Source organism: Neovison vison, chromosome 3 (genome assembly GCF_020171115.1).
Source record: "Neovison vison isolate M4711 chromosome 3, ASM_NN_V1, whole genome shotgun sequence".
NCBI classification, from domain to species: Eukaryota; Metazoa; Chordata; class Mammalia; order Carnivora; family Mustelidae; genus Neogale; species Neogale vison.
The window spans coordinates 24,065,166-24,080,396 of NC_058093.1; the positions used below are offsets into that span (position 1 = coordinate 24,065,166).

General features: G+C 36.9%; 1 protein-coding gene across 1 annotated transcript in view; it reads left to right on the forward strand.

Annotated features, from left to right (window-relative positions):
• Window positions 1–509: 509 nt before the first annotated feature.
• SPAG16 (sperm associated antigen 16) overlaps window positions 510–15,231 on the forward strand; it is a 1,041,622-nt gene continuing 1,026,900 nt past the window's right edge. Inside the window, exons 1-4 of the mRNA XM_044241541.1 lie at window positions 510–636; window positions 10,824–10,870; window positions 11,965–12,060; window positions 14,525–14,643. Of these exons, the coding sequence (XP_044097476.1) occupies window positions 510–636; window positions 10,824–10,870; window positions 11,965–12,060; window positions 14,525–14,643 (389 nt within the window). The remainder of the gene's footprint in view (window positions 637–10,823; window positions 10,871–11,964; window positions 12,061–14,524; window positions 14,644–15,231) is intronic.

Genomic DNA, 15,231 nt, shown 5'->3' on the forward strand with positions numbered 1-15,231 from the left:
TCTCTCTCTCTTTTTTTCCTCCTGGTACCCTGGTTCTTTCTCTTTTCCAGGAGTCTTCCCTAGGGACAGTTAAGGGTCTCCACACATAAAATTAAGGGGCTGATATGATGTGTATGTAAAAATCAGGAGAAAGGAAACTTAGGGAAGAAAATGAAGCGAGAAAGAAACGCTAGGGTCGAAACGGGGAGAAAAAAAAAGAAAAGAAAAGCTGGTTCTGTAAGGAAAATGTGCATAATCCAAGCCAACTGTTTCTTCCTCCTCCTCTCATCCACTCCCGGAACTGCGTCCCAGGGTAACTAGGCAACGACATTGCCGTGGTAACCAGTGCAGGTCAGAGGGCAACAACGCTTTGAGGATGGGCCCCCCTTCCGAGCGCGGAGCTGGCCGGGTGGGAGCCGCGAGGGTGTCAGACTCTCGCGAGAGCTGCGTGCGCTTGTGGGCGAGCGTCTTGGCTTTTGGTCTCCGGGAGACGCGAGGCTGTTCGGGGGCGGGGCCCGGGAGCGTCTCCTATGGCTGCTAAGCAAGGGGTGCCCTCGTCAGCCCTGCGGGTGCTGGAGGAAGCGTTGGGCATGGACCTCACGGCTGCTGGGGACACCGCGGAGGCGGTGGCCGCCGAGGGCGCCTACTACCTAGAGCGTATCCTTACGTGTAGGCGCGGCCTCAGGCGCTCCCTTTGGTAACGGGTTTGCGGGCGAGGGCGCGGGCTTCCCATCCGGGGCGTCCTCTGCGGTTTGTGGCCGCGCAGCCGGCCAGAACGCCTCCTGGACCTCAAGGTGGCGTCCGCGCCACCGTGTACCCCTGAGAGCTACCCGCCGCAAAGACTTGCCTTTGGGGAGTGTTAGGCTATCGTGTTCCTGTTGGAAGAACCTTCGGGAATCTTGTACTTAGTAACCACTCTGCAAACTTTGGACGGAAGTTTTATGTCAGGATGGTACAACGAATTGATTCAGCCCTCCTTAGGGCTTCCCAAATAAGCTCCCAGCCTTCAGAATATCGTGTGAATCAGTTCAGTCAGCAAAGTTAGGAAACCAGGGAGGACCTCTGCCTCTGGGCTTTCATGAGCTGAAGCTCTGAGCATTCAACCTGTGATTCTGTAGATACTTCCGTTGTCCAGTGCTTAAAAGATTTATTTTGTGAGCGTCAACTTCCTAGGTAGTTTCATTTTTGGCTATTTAATTACAATTATTGCATTTTTATTTTAAAGCAACTAAATGATGACTGGTGAGCTGAGAGGCTCAGGGATGTTAGGAAGAAATCAGATAGTGATGAACAATTAACAATGGAAATACGAGAAAAATGGAACAGCGATATGTGAATAATTAGGTTCACTATTTCTTGGGATGGCTTTTGAGCTCACATTGTCTAGGCATATAGACTTAATTGTACTGGAGAGATCGGAGAGTTCATGAGAAAAAGATACCTTTTTTTTTTCCAGGAAGGTAGGAGAGAGATGATTATCTGTTTTATTCTTAAAGATATCGAGGAAACTCTAAAATCTACCTTATTTTTTGTCCAACTGTGAATGCCCCAGCTTTAATTCAAGACTTCAGAGATCTAACAGTGGTAGCATTTTGTGGGCTTTGGAAACTGTTTCACCTGTCCTGACTCAGGCTCTGTACACAATGGTACTTTGGGGAGCTTTGAAGAACTTAGTTGCAAAGACCAAAGATAATATGTAGTGTTTTATTTAAGGCAATCATTTTTGTAGGAATGTAAGTTTGAATAGTTCAAAATCAATTTAAATGAAATGTTGGTGCCTCAATGTCTTAAATGAGGCTATATACTATTCATAACTCTACAAATAGCTGCCTTTTCCAGTAATATTCCTTTTTAAATTCAGAAATGAGTCAACAATTCTTTCAGAACTTACTTACATCAAGTGTAAAGTTATTTAGTGTCCCTGGTAGTGAATGGTACCCAGGCATTTTGTTTTTATTTACATTAAGATGATTCCTGTAACACGTAGTTTAATTGTTAACCTGAGACAAACACACTGAGTTAACTTTTTTGCAAGTTGTGGGACTTCAATATAGCATAGTTTTTAGGTTTACTTAATTTTCAGAGAGATTGCTGAGTCACAACTGTCAATATATAGTAGTCTGCACAAAACCTGTCTTACAAAGAATTTTCCAAGTAATCATATTTGTAAATATAAATGACTCTAACATTTTACGATTTTGTTATCCAATTTCTGAATTACCTGTCCCCTTTGCTTTTCTTCCATCTTTCTTTAGTTGGCTGATATTTTGTGTTTCAACCAAAGGGTAGTCAAGGGATAGCAAAACTACATATTTTGCCAATTTTCCTACATTCAGTGTTTAGGTAAGAGGTTTAGTCATGAGAGAGGCTTTAACTGTTAGTTAAAATGAAGTTCGAGGATTACTTTAGAATGCCAATTATCCCTGTTTCCCCGGGCTCTCTTAACATGCATAATTAAGAGTTGACTGTATAATGTTATTTGACATTGTTGCTTAAGGCAATTGTGATAGTTGCTGAAGTGAGACTTTCTGAGTTTAAAGTCTTTAGCTCTCAGGTAATTTAATTGAACTATCACAGTAGATAAATAAAAGTTATAATATGCACAAATGAATCAGAAATCTGATGTTCTCTACTTTGCACATATACTTAATCACTTTTAATCTACTGCGTTTGGTCTTGGGCTGCCCTTATTTATGACTGAACAGATGCTCCTTAGAACACTAGACAACAAAATATCAATATTAAGTCTTTGCAAGATACTGACTCTAATTCTCCAGGAAGTTACCCTTTTCTTTGGTGTTAAACATTTAAACATAAAGAACATGTACAGATTAATAGGGCCCAAACAAGAAATAGCCAGGATCCACTATGAGGGAAATGGTTTCATTAGTAAAGGTTCCATTATGAGTTCAGAGACTGTGTAGAGGAAAAATAATTTTTAACCCTGCAACACCCCTTCTTTGTAATCTAATAGCTGTAAAGGTAGGAGTTATCTGTTTCTCTTCTGAGCAGTTCAGGATATAGCTGCTTTTATTTTTTAAACTTCCACAAGGCAAGATACAAACACACATGCACCTAGTTCTTTTTTAGCTATCTCCAGAGCTTTTAAGAAATTTGTTTACAGAGTATGAGTATCTGGAGAACTCTTCATTTGAAAGATATTTGCAACACTGTAAAATATAAGGCAAGTTTTTTTTTAAGACTTTATTTATTTGACAGAGATCACAAGTAGGCAGAGAGGCAGTCATAGAGAGAGTCTGGGGAAGTAGGCTTTCTGCTGAGCAGAGATCCTGATGGGGGGCTTGATCCCAGGACCCTGGGATTATGACCAGGGCTGAAGGCAGAGGCTTTAACCCACTGAGCCACCCAGGTGTTCTACAAGGCTAGGTTTTAACTATGTGTTTTGTAAAGGGTCAAGTGCTTGTAGAGGTTGGCTGTCTTTGACAATGAATTCTGTGTTAGAAATGAGTACTCTTGGGTAAGGTTTTCAGTTACAGTGGGAACTGCAGTTAATATGTGGCTGTGGACATTTGGGAATTCTCAGTCCAACTGCAGATGCAGGCTGGTATTACTAAGAAAGCTAATACTTAATTCATTTTGTTGCTACTTGTTGAAAGACTTGTTCAAGGAAGAATAATGGAATATGTGGACTCTAGGAAAGTGAACCTCCCCCGAAGTGTACCTCCCTTTGCACTGATTGTCGCTCCCTTAACTAGATTTTGATTATTTTATCTTACAAGGCATTCCAATACTAAGAATTTCACTAGTTAGATCATGGACATGTTTGCTGGCCACTGAAAAGGTCTCCTTTGGCCCCAACAGCAATTTCTGAGGGTTGAGTGAGTTTAAGCCAGTCCTTTGAAGCTAATCAACTCTGAATGCAGTCCCAAAGTCAACTGTTTATGAAAGTGCAAAATTATAGATTCTGCTAAACTAGTCACCTGAAATATGGTCATCATACTTAGATACCCCATGTAATAAGATTCATGCTTGTTTTCTTAAATGACATCCATAGACAATCTTTCATTGAAATAGTAATGTTCACTGATCACTTTGTTTAATTAAAATTGAATTTTTTTCATTTAAAATTCTATTATTTTTAACATTTAGTTATTTTTCCCATCTGTTTTGTTTCTTCTCTGGAATGTTTATAGTATTGAGTGAGAAGATATTTTTAAAAGCCTTAATAATCATTGTGTACTCAAGTCACCTATTTCTTACTGTCATTGGAAAAACGAATTTTCCCCTGGGTGCTTAGTTGCACCCTACATATATTCAAATAAAGGATAGACAGTCTGAATGTAGACTCTAGACCAAAAAACATGTCACTAAACCCGTCGTACCAAATTTCACCTGCATGAAAATCACAAGCTATTTGAAAAGAAAAAATTGTATTTTGTTGTGTTTTCTCTAGTCTGGGCAAACTTTAATGTGCATATGAATCAAAGAATATGGATCTTTAAAAAAGGACTCTAATTCAGTAAGTCCCAGTCAGGGTTGAGATTCTGCATTGCTAACAAGGTCCCAGGTGCTGCAGGTGCTGCTGGTCTAAGGCATATAATTGAAGTAAGAAAGCTGTAGGCCAGTTTCTTAACTACTGGCCTTGATATTTTCAGATATAAAAACTTGCCTATAATATGTAGAGCTCATATCCTTGGATCTCCTGGCTTAGAAGTTGGAAAAATTTAAACCACCACCCACCATGAGAACAAAGAGACTTATATTTTGAAAAAAAAGTTATTTTTCAGCTTCTGAGGCAGAAGATGGCGGTGGTGTCTGGGGCAGGAGTAGTCAGTAAACTTCCACTCTTGCCGAGTCTGTTGAATCAGTACTGGCTTTCTGGTATGTTGTGTTAATAAGTGTTCTGAGATCCCCTGAAGCCTTAATGGGAAAGACTATTGGAAGCAAACAACAATGGGGGAAGTGGAAGCAAGTGTGCCAGTTATTTGCCATCTTTGGTATATATTATTCAGTTAACTTACATTATTGAAACTGGCATTCCTTAGAAAGCGGACCATGACTATGATGTTTGCTATTTACAGTACTTTTATTTCAATTTAGTAAGTAAAATGTTGATCATCGAGGATCCAGGCTAGATTTTAGATTGCCTCTGTGTACATTGGCTCTGCAGTGATGGCAAAGATTACAAAGTAATTTCTGACTATAGTAGCTTTGGGAAATCATGTAAAATATAATTAGCTATATGTTTCACTCCAGTTCTTTATAAAGATGCTGTGGCTGGCAGTGATCACTACCTCCAGTGCAGCGATGGAAGAGACCAGTGTGAGGAAGTTTGTATGGTGCTCACATCTGAAAATTGTTCATAGCTTTCTGGCTGTGGTCCATTTGCAGAACCGTGTTTGTGACCCCATTGTATCAACTGTGACCTCAAGCTCTGCTCTGTTACCCCAGCTGAAATGTTTCTCTGAGGCTTCTTGCAGTTGTGTCTTCTGTAGTGCTGTGATGGATTTAGGGTTTCCCGGCAATTTCAGTGTGGATGTATATTGGCCTGTTTTCTGATAGGATCTACAAGGTAAGGATCTGGTACAAATTCTGCTAGTGTAGAAACAACCAATTAGTTCACTCATGGTGACCAAGTACCAGGGAACTGATTCATAGTATGCAAAATCACAAGTCCTACTAAATTTCTTCCAAAACGAGTGGACATGTGGAGTGAGACGCTTGGTCTGAGTGTAGACTCTGACTCTAGAAAGTGGGTGGTGATATGGGCTGTGTCTGCAGGTCAGGGAGGAAGGGGAATCACAGACTGTACCCTGGGCAAGAGCAGACTAGAAAACCAGGCCCAATTTTAAATGTCAAGTTGACCTCGAACAGGCAGAAAGACATTAACTACATCTGAAGGAAATAGAAGGGACAGAAAAAATGAATTTTGGAAATGGAGTTCAACAATGTTCTTTGAAGGACTACTAGGCAGATAATAAAAAGGAAGTTTTGTAAGGACTCAGAAGCAGATTGGCATTAGGAAACTGATTTTAAGCCAGAATTCTGGTTTTTTCTGCAATGGGGAAAAAAAAAACCACTTGCCTGAGAACTGTGACCAGCTTCATTGTATGGACATTTCCTGGAGAATAGGATCATTTAAGAGATTAGATTACACAAGAAAGTTGTTCAGTAAATGTAGAACCAGAGTAAAGGGTTTTTATCATTGAGGCAATTCTTGGTCAATTGCTTATTCCTATCCTGGCAACACTGTTTCTAAAGCAGTGCTTTCCAACCTTTTTTACACATGGTGTTTCATCATATCTTGCTTCACTCAGTCTTTCTGGCTGTCCCAAGGGCCAAGAAAATCAGTATCTGTACCATCCACAGTGTCCTTTTTATGATAACCGAAGAGCGAAGTATTTCTCAGGCTTCAGAGCCAGAAATTGGTGTACATCTGCTGAGAAACTCATCTGTTTTCATTGGATGGATAATGAATTGGTATCTAATTACATTGCCCTCTTTACCCTGACTGCTGGGAAGCTTTGGGTCAAACCTGTGGTTTAGGTTTGACCAAATTCATGAGACTTTATGGCAGGTATACTGCAGCTTTACCTTCGTCTTATTTCTCTTCTTTCTCGTTCTTTTTTAATTTTCATATTTACTTATTTTTATATTTTTTTTACTGTATGCTTTTTTGTAAACTGCCACACACTCATTTGGGGATTCTTCTGTGCATTTGTCCCTGTGTTACTGGCCAGCTAAGCCAGATAGACAGATGCATACAAACATACTTGCCAAAGTACATTTATTTCTTCAGTAACACTACAACATCACATTTCAAATCAGTTGCTCCTGGGAAGGTTTTTCTCTACAAATCATTTTTGTGGATACTGAAAATACCAATCAAGGAAAATAGTGGTTTCTATTTTGGATGTTTGTCCTCTTCCTGACCTTTTGTCTCATTAATCTATTGCCCTTGGCTGATTTTATCATTCGGTCTGCAGCCCTGTAGCTCTTTTATACCTCTCCCTCCTTCAGGGTCTTCAAATTGAGCTGTTTAAATGATTTGATTAAGCTGTTGGTAATATAACACTTCACAGTTTGGAAAAGAAGTGAGAGCTCATTGCTTAGGATTTTGATAGAAATTGCACATTCTTTTTGTGTCGCTGTAGAAACATGTAGAAACTGTAGAAATATGATATTGTAGAAAATTCCTGGTCTTTTTATTCAGGAAACATGTCTCTATCACTAGTAGGTATATGATTTTTGTCAAATTTCTTAATCTCCTTGATTCATTTTCTTTTTTTTTTTAATTTAGAAATGACTGTATCTGTGTTACTCAATCTCACAGGATTGTTATTAGGATAAATATGATAGTGATCCATATGACAATACTTTTTAAGGTTTATAAAATGATATTTTTTCATTCTTTTTGATTTTGGGGAAACAATGTATTATTAGGGTTTGAAAGCTGTTGCCTCGAGTATTTTCTAGGTAGCAGTGTGGCAAGTTTGATAATTCCAAAGCTTTGAGGACAAATCACTTTTTTCTGTATATTGCCATTAACAACCTATGCTTTGATGTTTCATCTTCACATAACCTTATCAGTTGGCTTATTTACAATTTCAGAGTCTATTCAAATGATTTTAGAATGTTTACTTCTTGTGAAATTTTTATGTTATGATCAGTGATGAAGGATGGCATTGCTTTTCTGGAGACTTAAAGACAAGTGATTCTTACAAAATCAAGTTTTAGTAACTGTCATTCAGAAGGGGGCATTCTTTTCCATAAAAAAAGGGACTCATTTCCTGTAGCTGAACCTCAGGAAATTTCATCTAATTAAGTGAAAATGTGTCAGAAAGATATAAATTTAGAAAGGAGGAAGGTTTAGAATGTATTTTTTTAATCCATTTATCTTAATGCATGAGAGAACTGGGCCATGAAAGACTTATGAGACTTTTCCACAGGTACTCCTCTCTTTCTAGAAGAGGAAAACAATAACAAATACTTGCATAGCATTAACTAGAAGCCAGGCACCATTCTAAATGCTTTACATATGTTAACTCCTTTCTTACTCTTGAAACCTCTTAAGGTATTATGATAGCCAGCTTTCAGAATGATGCCCAGTGATCTCCGCATCCTGGTCCTCATACTCCTGTATAATTCCCTTATATATTGAATAGGGTTGACTTATGTAACCGATAGGATAGTGAGTAAATGATGATGTGTGACTTCCGAGGCTTGGTCATAGAAGGTATTGTGGCTTCTACTTTGTTTTCTTGTATTTCTTATTCTGGAGGTAGCTAACCACTATATCTTGAGAATGCTTAAGAAGCTTATGGAGAGACCCACATGGGGAAGAATTGAAACCTTCAGCCAACAAAGTTAGTTCATCTTTGAAATGAATCCTTTTGCCTCAGCTGAGCCTTCAGAAGACAGCAGGCTTGACTGCCTTCTTGACTGAGGCCTCATGAGAGACTCCAAATCAAAACACACAAGCTAAGTCACCACTGAATTCTTGACCATGATACTATGACATAATGGATGCTTATTGTTAGGCCTTAAGATTTGGGGAGTTGGTTATGTAGCAATAATAAAAAGTACAATTTTGGTACCTGAAAGTGGGATTCCAACATAAGAAATACTTTAAAGTATTAGAGTGGCCCTGGAACTGAATATAGGACAGATGTTGGACGTTCTTTAAGTAGGAAGTTAATGAAAGCTAAAATACCTTGAACAGACTATTAGTGGAAGTCTCATGGTCTTTAAGAATGCTGCTGGCAAGGGATTAAAGGAGAGTGAGGTCAATGCTATTGGAAACTGTTCCATAGCAGTAGATAACTAATATAGTATGATTTCAGTCCTGGTACCCAGTACGGGTAAGTTCAAAATTATAGGATCAGCTGCAGGTATGCAACTTTATGCAGCTTTTTATTTCTGTAGTATTTTAGTCTACTAATCTACTAAATTAGATTAATTTAATTTAATTAAAAGTCTATTTTTAATTAGTCATTTAATTAGTTGTTTAATTAGTGAATTAACTAGTTATTTTTTTGAGCCTAAATCACTTTTCACCATTTTTTGGGAAGATACATTCTTGTTTGACAGTGTCAGGTTCCTAAGGATTGGTTATAACTGAACTAGGTTTAAGTGCGTCCTCAAGTGGGTAAAGCAAACAGTGAAGACTTATAGCTTATGATGGAGCTGAGTAACTAAAGACTGCACAACTTAACTTTCAGAGGTTTAGAACTGTGTGTAAGATAATTGGCAAACACTTCAAGTGTTTACGTAATATAGAAAGCGAACATGGAATAATGAGAGGCTTAAGGATAGTGTAGTGAAACCTAACTCCAGGGCTGATTCCCAGCTGTGTTAGGTCCTAGCTTGTGTGACCTTGCGTCTGTAAGTCCTGATCTACAAAATGGAGATGAAAATAGCTTGTAGGTAGGATGAAGACAGAAGGAGTTGATTGATCATACAAAGACCTTAAGGACAAGGCTTGGCTTCTGTTAAATACTTAGTAAACGATACCAATTCTTACTAAAAAGTAGCTTCAGGTGTTTTATTCACTTTTCACTAGTTCTTGGAAGATGATTTCTCATAACCAGTAGGAGGATGAAAACTAGGCTAATCTCATCTTTGATTTTCATAACCATTACTGTATGTTAAAAAGCTTAATTTCAAACATTTTGAACTTGGCATAATCACATGTATACATTAGGAAAAAATGTAAACAAAATAACGTTATTGGTGTATGTTGTGATTTCTTTCAAAATTAAATATTATCTTGAAATTATCATTTGTAATTAAAGTAACTTGTAATTTTTGAAAGTCTTACAACCGTGCTGTTAGAATTTTTTATTAGGGTCATTTCCCTGATATTTTAATGTTCATTTCTTTTTTTATATCATTTAATTTAATTTTATTTCTTTTCAGTGTTCCAAAATTCGTTGTTTATGCTCCACACCCAGTGCTCCATGCAATCCGTGCCCTCCATAATACCTACCACCAGGCTCACCCAACCCCCCTCCCCGCTCCCCTCCAAAACCCTCAGTTTGTTTCTCAGAGTCCACAGTGTCTCATAGTTTGTCTCCTTCTCCACTTTCCCCCAGCTCCCTTCTCCTCTCCATCTCCCAATGTCCTCCGTGTTATTTCTTATGCTCCACAAGTAAGTGAAACCATATGATAATTGACTCTCTGCTTGACCAGTCCCATCTGTGTTGATACCAAAGTTGGGTAATGTTAATTTCTTGATAATTTATGAAGCACTGAATTAGGATTACTGTATGGTTTATATTTGCTTAAAAATTAGGCTTCCTTTCCTGAGAACAAAATTTAATTTTAAAATTGAGGTAATAAAAATGAGATTAAAGTAACTCTTATTATGAAAACATTGAAATGTGTTTTTTACTTATATTTAAATATAGGTGTGCTTCTGAAAAATTCATAGTACTTTAAATAAAGAAGTCAGAGTACTCTGCGAGAGACTCAGGAGCTCTGGGAAATTAAGTTAGTTTGAAATAGATTTAAAAAATTTACTGCCATAGTTTTCCTGTCCATCATTTTTCTTATCTCTTTCTAATTTATATTATCTTATTATGTACATTTTTGTAAGCCTTAGACTTCAATTGGAAATCATTAGATAGTAAATAGACATATGGAAAGGTAGTTTTTCATAGGTTTGGGTTATGTAGAACAATAATTTAAAATAATAATAAAAAATACTTTGTTTCAAAATGTATTTGTAGGTTGTACGGGGAAGAGAAATTTTAAAAAACAGTTTAAATTACATTTACCAACTTGGTAAGATAACTGGATCTGATACTAAATTTTAACATCAAATCAATTTTAATAAATAATTTTTTCATATATTTTGAGATTGACACTTGACAAGATTTCAGAGGTCACCATAACTGAAGCATCTGAAGATGATTATGAATATGAAGAGGTAATTTTTTCATTTTAGGTATTTAGCCTGTAAATTCACTAGTCATTTTTATGAAACATTCATTTTACTTTATAATTTTTTGTTTTCCTTAAGAGATGCTAGTTTTTTGCTGAATTACCCAATACCAACTATTTAAGAGTGAAGGGTAAAAGTTCTGTTTGAAAGTTTGGATTGGTTAATGCATCTGGCTCTTTTGGTTTTCCTGGTACTTGTGCTTCAAAATTAGCTTCTTCTCCCTTGCTTTGTGGATTCTTACTCCAGACTGTCATCTCTATCCAGCATGCATTCCTTAATATCCATTCTGCTCTTGGATGGGTTTCCCAGAGTCCCACTACTGGCTGTAGCTCAGATCCCATGCTTCCCTTCAGCTTAACTATAATTCTGTATAATGTAGTTCCTGTCTCACATCTTCTCTTTAATTCACTGTTCAGATGGAACTTATCATTATTTCCGAGAGTTGGCACATTGAGTTGCTCCTAGATGACAGATGTTGTAAGTACAACTGTGAAAGCAAGCCTGGCAGTTTGTGGCCTGGGCAAGTAAAAGAACAAACAGTAGATAAACTTTTTATTACTATTAGTAAAATAAAGATAATATGAATACGTGCCACATGAAATTACTAAAGGTTTTATATGAAAGACAGAACTGATCAACACATTAAGAAGCACGGGCCAAGTGTTAACCATCATTAATATCATAATTACAGTCAATTACATTCTTCCAAGAACTTAGCATCTAGGCAGTGAGTTCTATTTTTTTATTTGATAAACCAGACATTGGTAGTTGCTAGTGAGTTGAGAAAAAGAAACGGCCTTAAATTTTTTCTCAGCACGGTTGTTAGACTGTGTTTATCCTTATATATAAGAACAAATGCCCATAAGCTGATCTCGAGTTTATCAAAGGTGACATTGAGTTATGTCCTGCTTATAAGTTATCCATTTGTCACAGAACTTCAGCCTGACACGGTGTCTTACGTAAAGTGTATTTTTTTTTTTTTTTGATCTGTTGTTTTGTAAGAAAAATTATTTCTGAAATGAAGTAAGGTATTTTTATGTTCCTGATTGCTCTTCCTATTCTCTTTCTCTTTGATTTAGATACCAGATGACAATTTTAGTATTCCAGAAGGTGAGGAAGATCTGGCAAAAGCAATTCAGATGGTCCAAGAACAGGCTACAGATACTCAGATTTTGGTGAGAATTGAACAAAACCTGTTGTTTGTGTAGTTTGAATACAGTCTATAGTTTAGCAGTGAGATTAAGTTTTACTGGATAAACTTAAGTTTTACATATTAAATGCTGTCCTATCACTTGTTACACCTTTTTCTCTTCTGTGTTTTAATCATTGTACCTTCACTTTAAGTAAGTAGTCATATTTATTCTTCTTTGGATTGTAATTTTCTACATCATGGTTACTCTTGCATAACTTCACAAAAATGACACCTTCCTTCAGAACTCTGCCTGTTTAATATCACTGGATGTTAAACCAAAGATTTTTAACACTAATGTACAGAATTTGGTATTAGATATGGATGCTAAAATATGTTTTCTAACACATTAAAAAATAAGAAAAAACGTATAGTCCTCTGTCCTTTTCCTTCTGTATTCCCAATTCCTTCAACTACCATCTGTCTCATTCTAAATATCATATTCAAATTTATTGACCAAAAACGCCAAGGTAGCATTTATTATTGTGTAATGAATATTTACGTCTGGCCATATTATACCTTTATCCAGCAATTATGTCTAATCTCCCACCATAATGCAGACTTGCAGGCAGAGATGCACATAATCAACACATAATCAACATTCTTATATAATATCTTTAAGATGATCTTAGGAGGGACGCCTTGGTGGCTCAGTCATTTAAGCATCTGCCCTTGGCTCAGGTCATGATCCCAAGGTCTTAGGATCAAGTCCTACATTGGGCTCCTTGCTAAGTAGGGAACCTGCTTCTCTCTCTGCCTGCCTCTCTCTCTCTGCATCCCTCTCCTGACAAATAAATCAATAAAAATCTTTAAAATAAAATGATCTTGGGGAAGATATTACAAATTATCCTTCTTGAGTGTTAAAAATTTCATTTAAAAACCCTAGTCATTTGTCAGGAGGTTTCTGTAGTCTCCTAAATTTGCTTTAGCTGATCATTGTTTTGAATGTGGTAGCAGCTACTAGTAATTAAGATCAGCATTAAATTATGTGTACCACTTTTTTTTTTTTAAAGATTTTATTTATTTATTTGACAGAGAGAGGAAGGGAACACAGGCTCCCCGCTAAGCAGAGAGCCCGATGAGGGGCTCGATCCCAGGACCCTGGCATCACCACTTGAGCTGAAGGCAGAGGCTTTAATCCACTGAGCCACCCAGATGCCCATGTGTAGCACTTTTGAAAATAACTTTTTGGGGCAACAGAGATTCTTTCCTCACTGAATTTCTGTGTAACTATTACCATGTATATATGTATATATGTGTACATATATATGTATACATTTACCTGGTATGTGACCATTACCATGTTAAGAAGGGGAAGGAGGGAAAAAAGTCTGCTGTTAAATTTCTGTATATTTGAAAATAGATCTGTCTAAATAATCAGCTGTTAAATTGGTAAGTTCTTGCCAATGCAAAGAAAATGAAGGCACTCTAGAGACAGTGATGCTTTGATATTTTTAAGTATCTACCCAGTGTTTGACTTATTTTATATATTGACTTGTGGTAGTTTTATGGCTGTCCTAATTTCATATCTCACTTGCTGAAATAACTCTACTTTTCTAGTTCAGGGGTCTGCAGACTTGTTCTCTGGGGTCATATAGTAAATATTTTAGATTTTGAAGGCCATAAGGTGTCTGTTGCAACACACTTCTCTCTTGTTGTATGAAAGCAGCTGTAGACAATATGTAAACAAATGGGCATTGCTGTGTTCTAATAAACTTTATACAGTTAGCTGACCCCAATATAGTTGATAAACTTACTTCTTTTATGAAATGGTAGGATAAGCCACTCACTAGCACATAATTTCTTCTGTAGCATAGTGTTTCTAAAGCTCAAGGCACCAAAATTCATTATATTTCTTTTTATAATGATAAAAATAGAAATAATTAAAAGGCCCATACTTTTTTTTTCTTTTTTAATGTTTTATACGCTATTGAAAGGACAAGCTGTCCTCATTGTTCTTTAGATAATCTAATCACACTCTTGCCTCAGAGTCTTTGTGTTTGCTGACGCTATAACTGAAACATGACTCTTTCTTCCTCTAGATTTATGCTCAGATTCCACGTGAGATCTTTCTTCATCACCCTACATGTATAGCAGCCCAGCTCCACACACATATCTGCCCTACCTTTGGCTCTCCTTCCCTTCATTCCTCTGCTTTTTTTCTGCCAGGCATTTAGTGCCATCTGCCATATTATATATTTTTAATGTATTCATTTTTTTTCTCCATCCACTTGACTATTAGGTATGAAGACTGAGTTTCATCTAGTGTGTAAATTCATTACTGCTTTATCCCTAGTGATTAAAATGGTTCCTGAAACATAACCCTCAACAAAAATAAATGAAAAAATGAACAAATGACTGAGTAAATAAACAGCTTATTTGTGCCAATAATCAAAGATTAGTGATGATTTTATATTTTCAAACTAAATAATTGCGCATTTAAATTTCAGGAACAGAAAACAGTTCTTCCTTCAAAGCAACTAATACCTGAAGTTATAGAAGACTTTCTCTGCAATTTCCTAATCAAAATGGGAATGACCAGAACTCTTGATTGCTTTCAGTCCGAATGGTAAACAATTATGTGGATAAATAGGAATGCTAACATGTACACTTTTTACTGTCTTCAAGGACTTGAAGTTGTTCAGCTTACGCAAAATGGATGAAAGGGATGGAAACCTTTCCCATCCCTACCACTGGAAATACAACGCACACACCTACACACACACACACACACACACACACACACACACTCTTTCTCTTTCTCACATAATTAAGAAACCAATTTAAAAGAAGTTTTTATTAAACACACTTTCTAAATATTCAAAGTTGAGTGATTTTCAAAAGTCAGAAACTGGAGTATTGTATTCTATAATACAAAGCTCTTTAATGAAATACTTTTTTAATATATTCTGCATAATTATTAAGGGTAGTATTTCCTGCATTAAGACATTCTACCGTCTATGGCCATAGCACCCTGAATGTGCCCGATCTCGTCTGATCTCGGAAGACATTCTACCAAGAGTACTACTTTATTTGTTTTACTTCTAGTGTGTAATGGCCTGCCTTTCTCTACTCACGCAACTGATTGATTCTTTTTCTGTAAATATTTCTCCATTTAGAAATAAGAAGAATCATATTTTCAAAGCTATCTAAACAC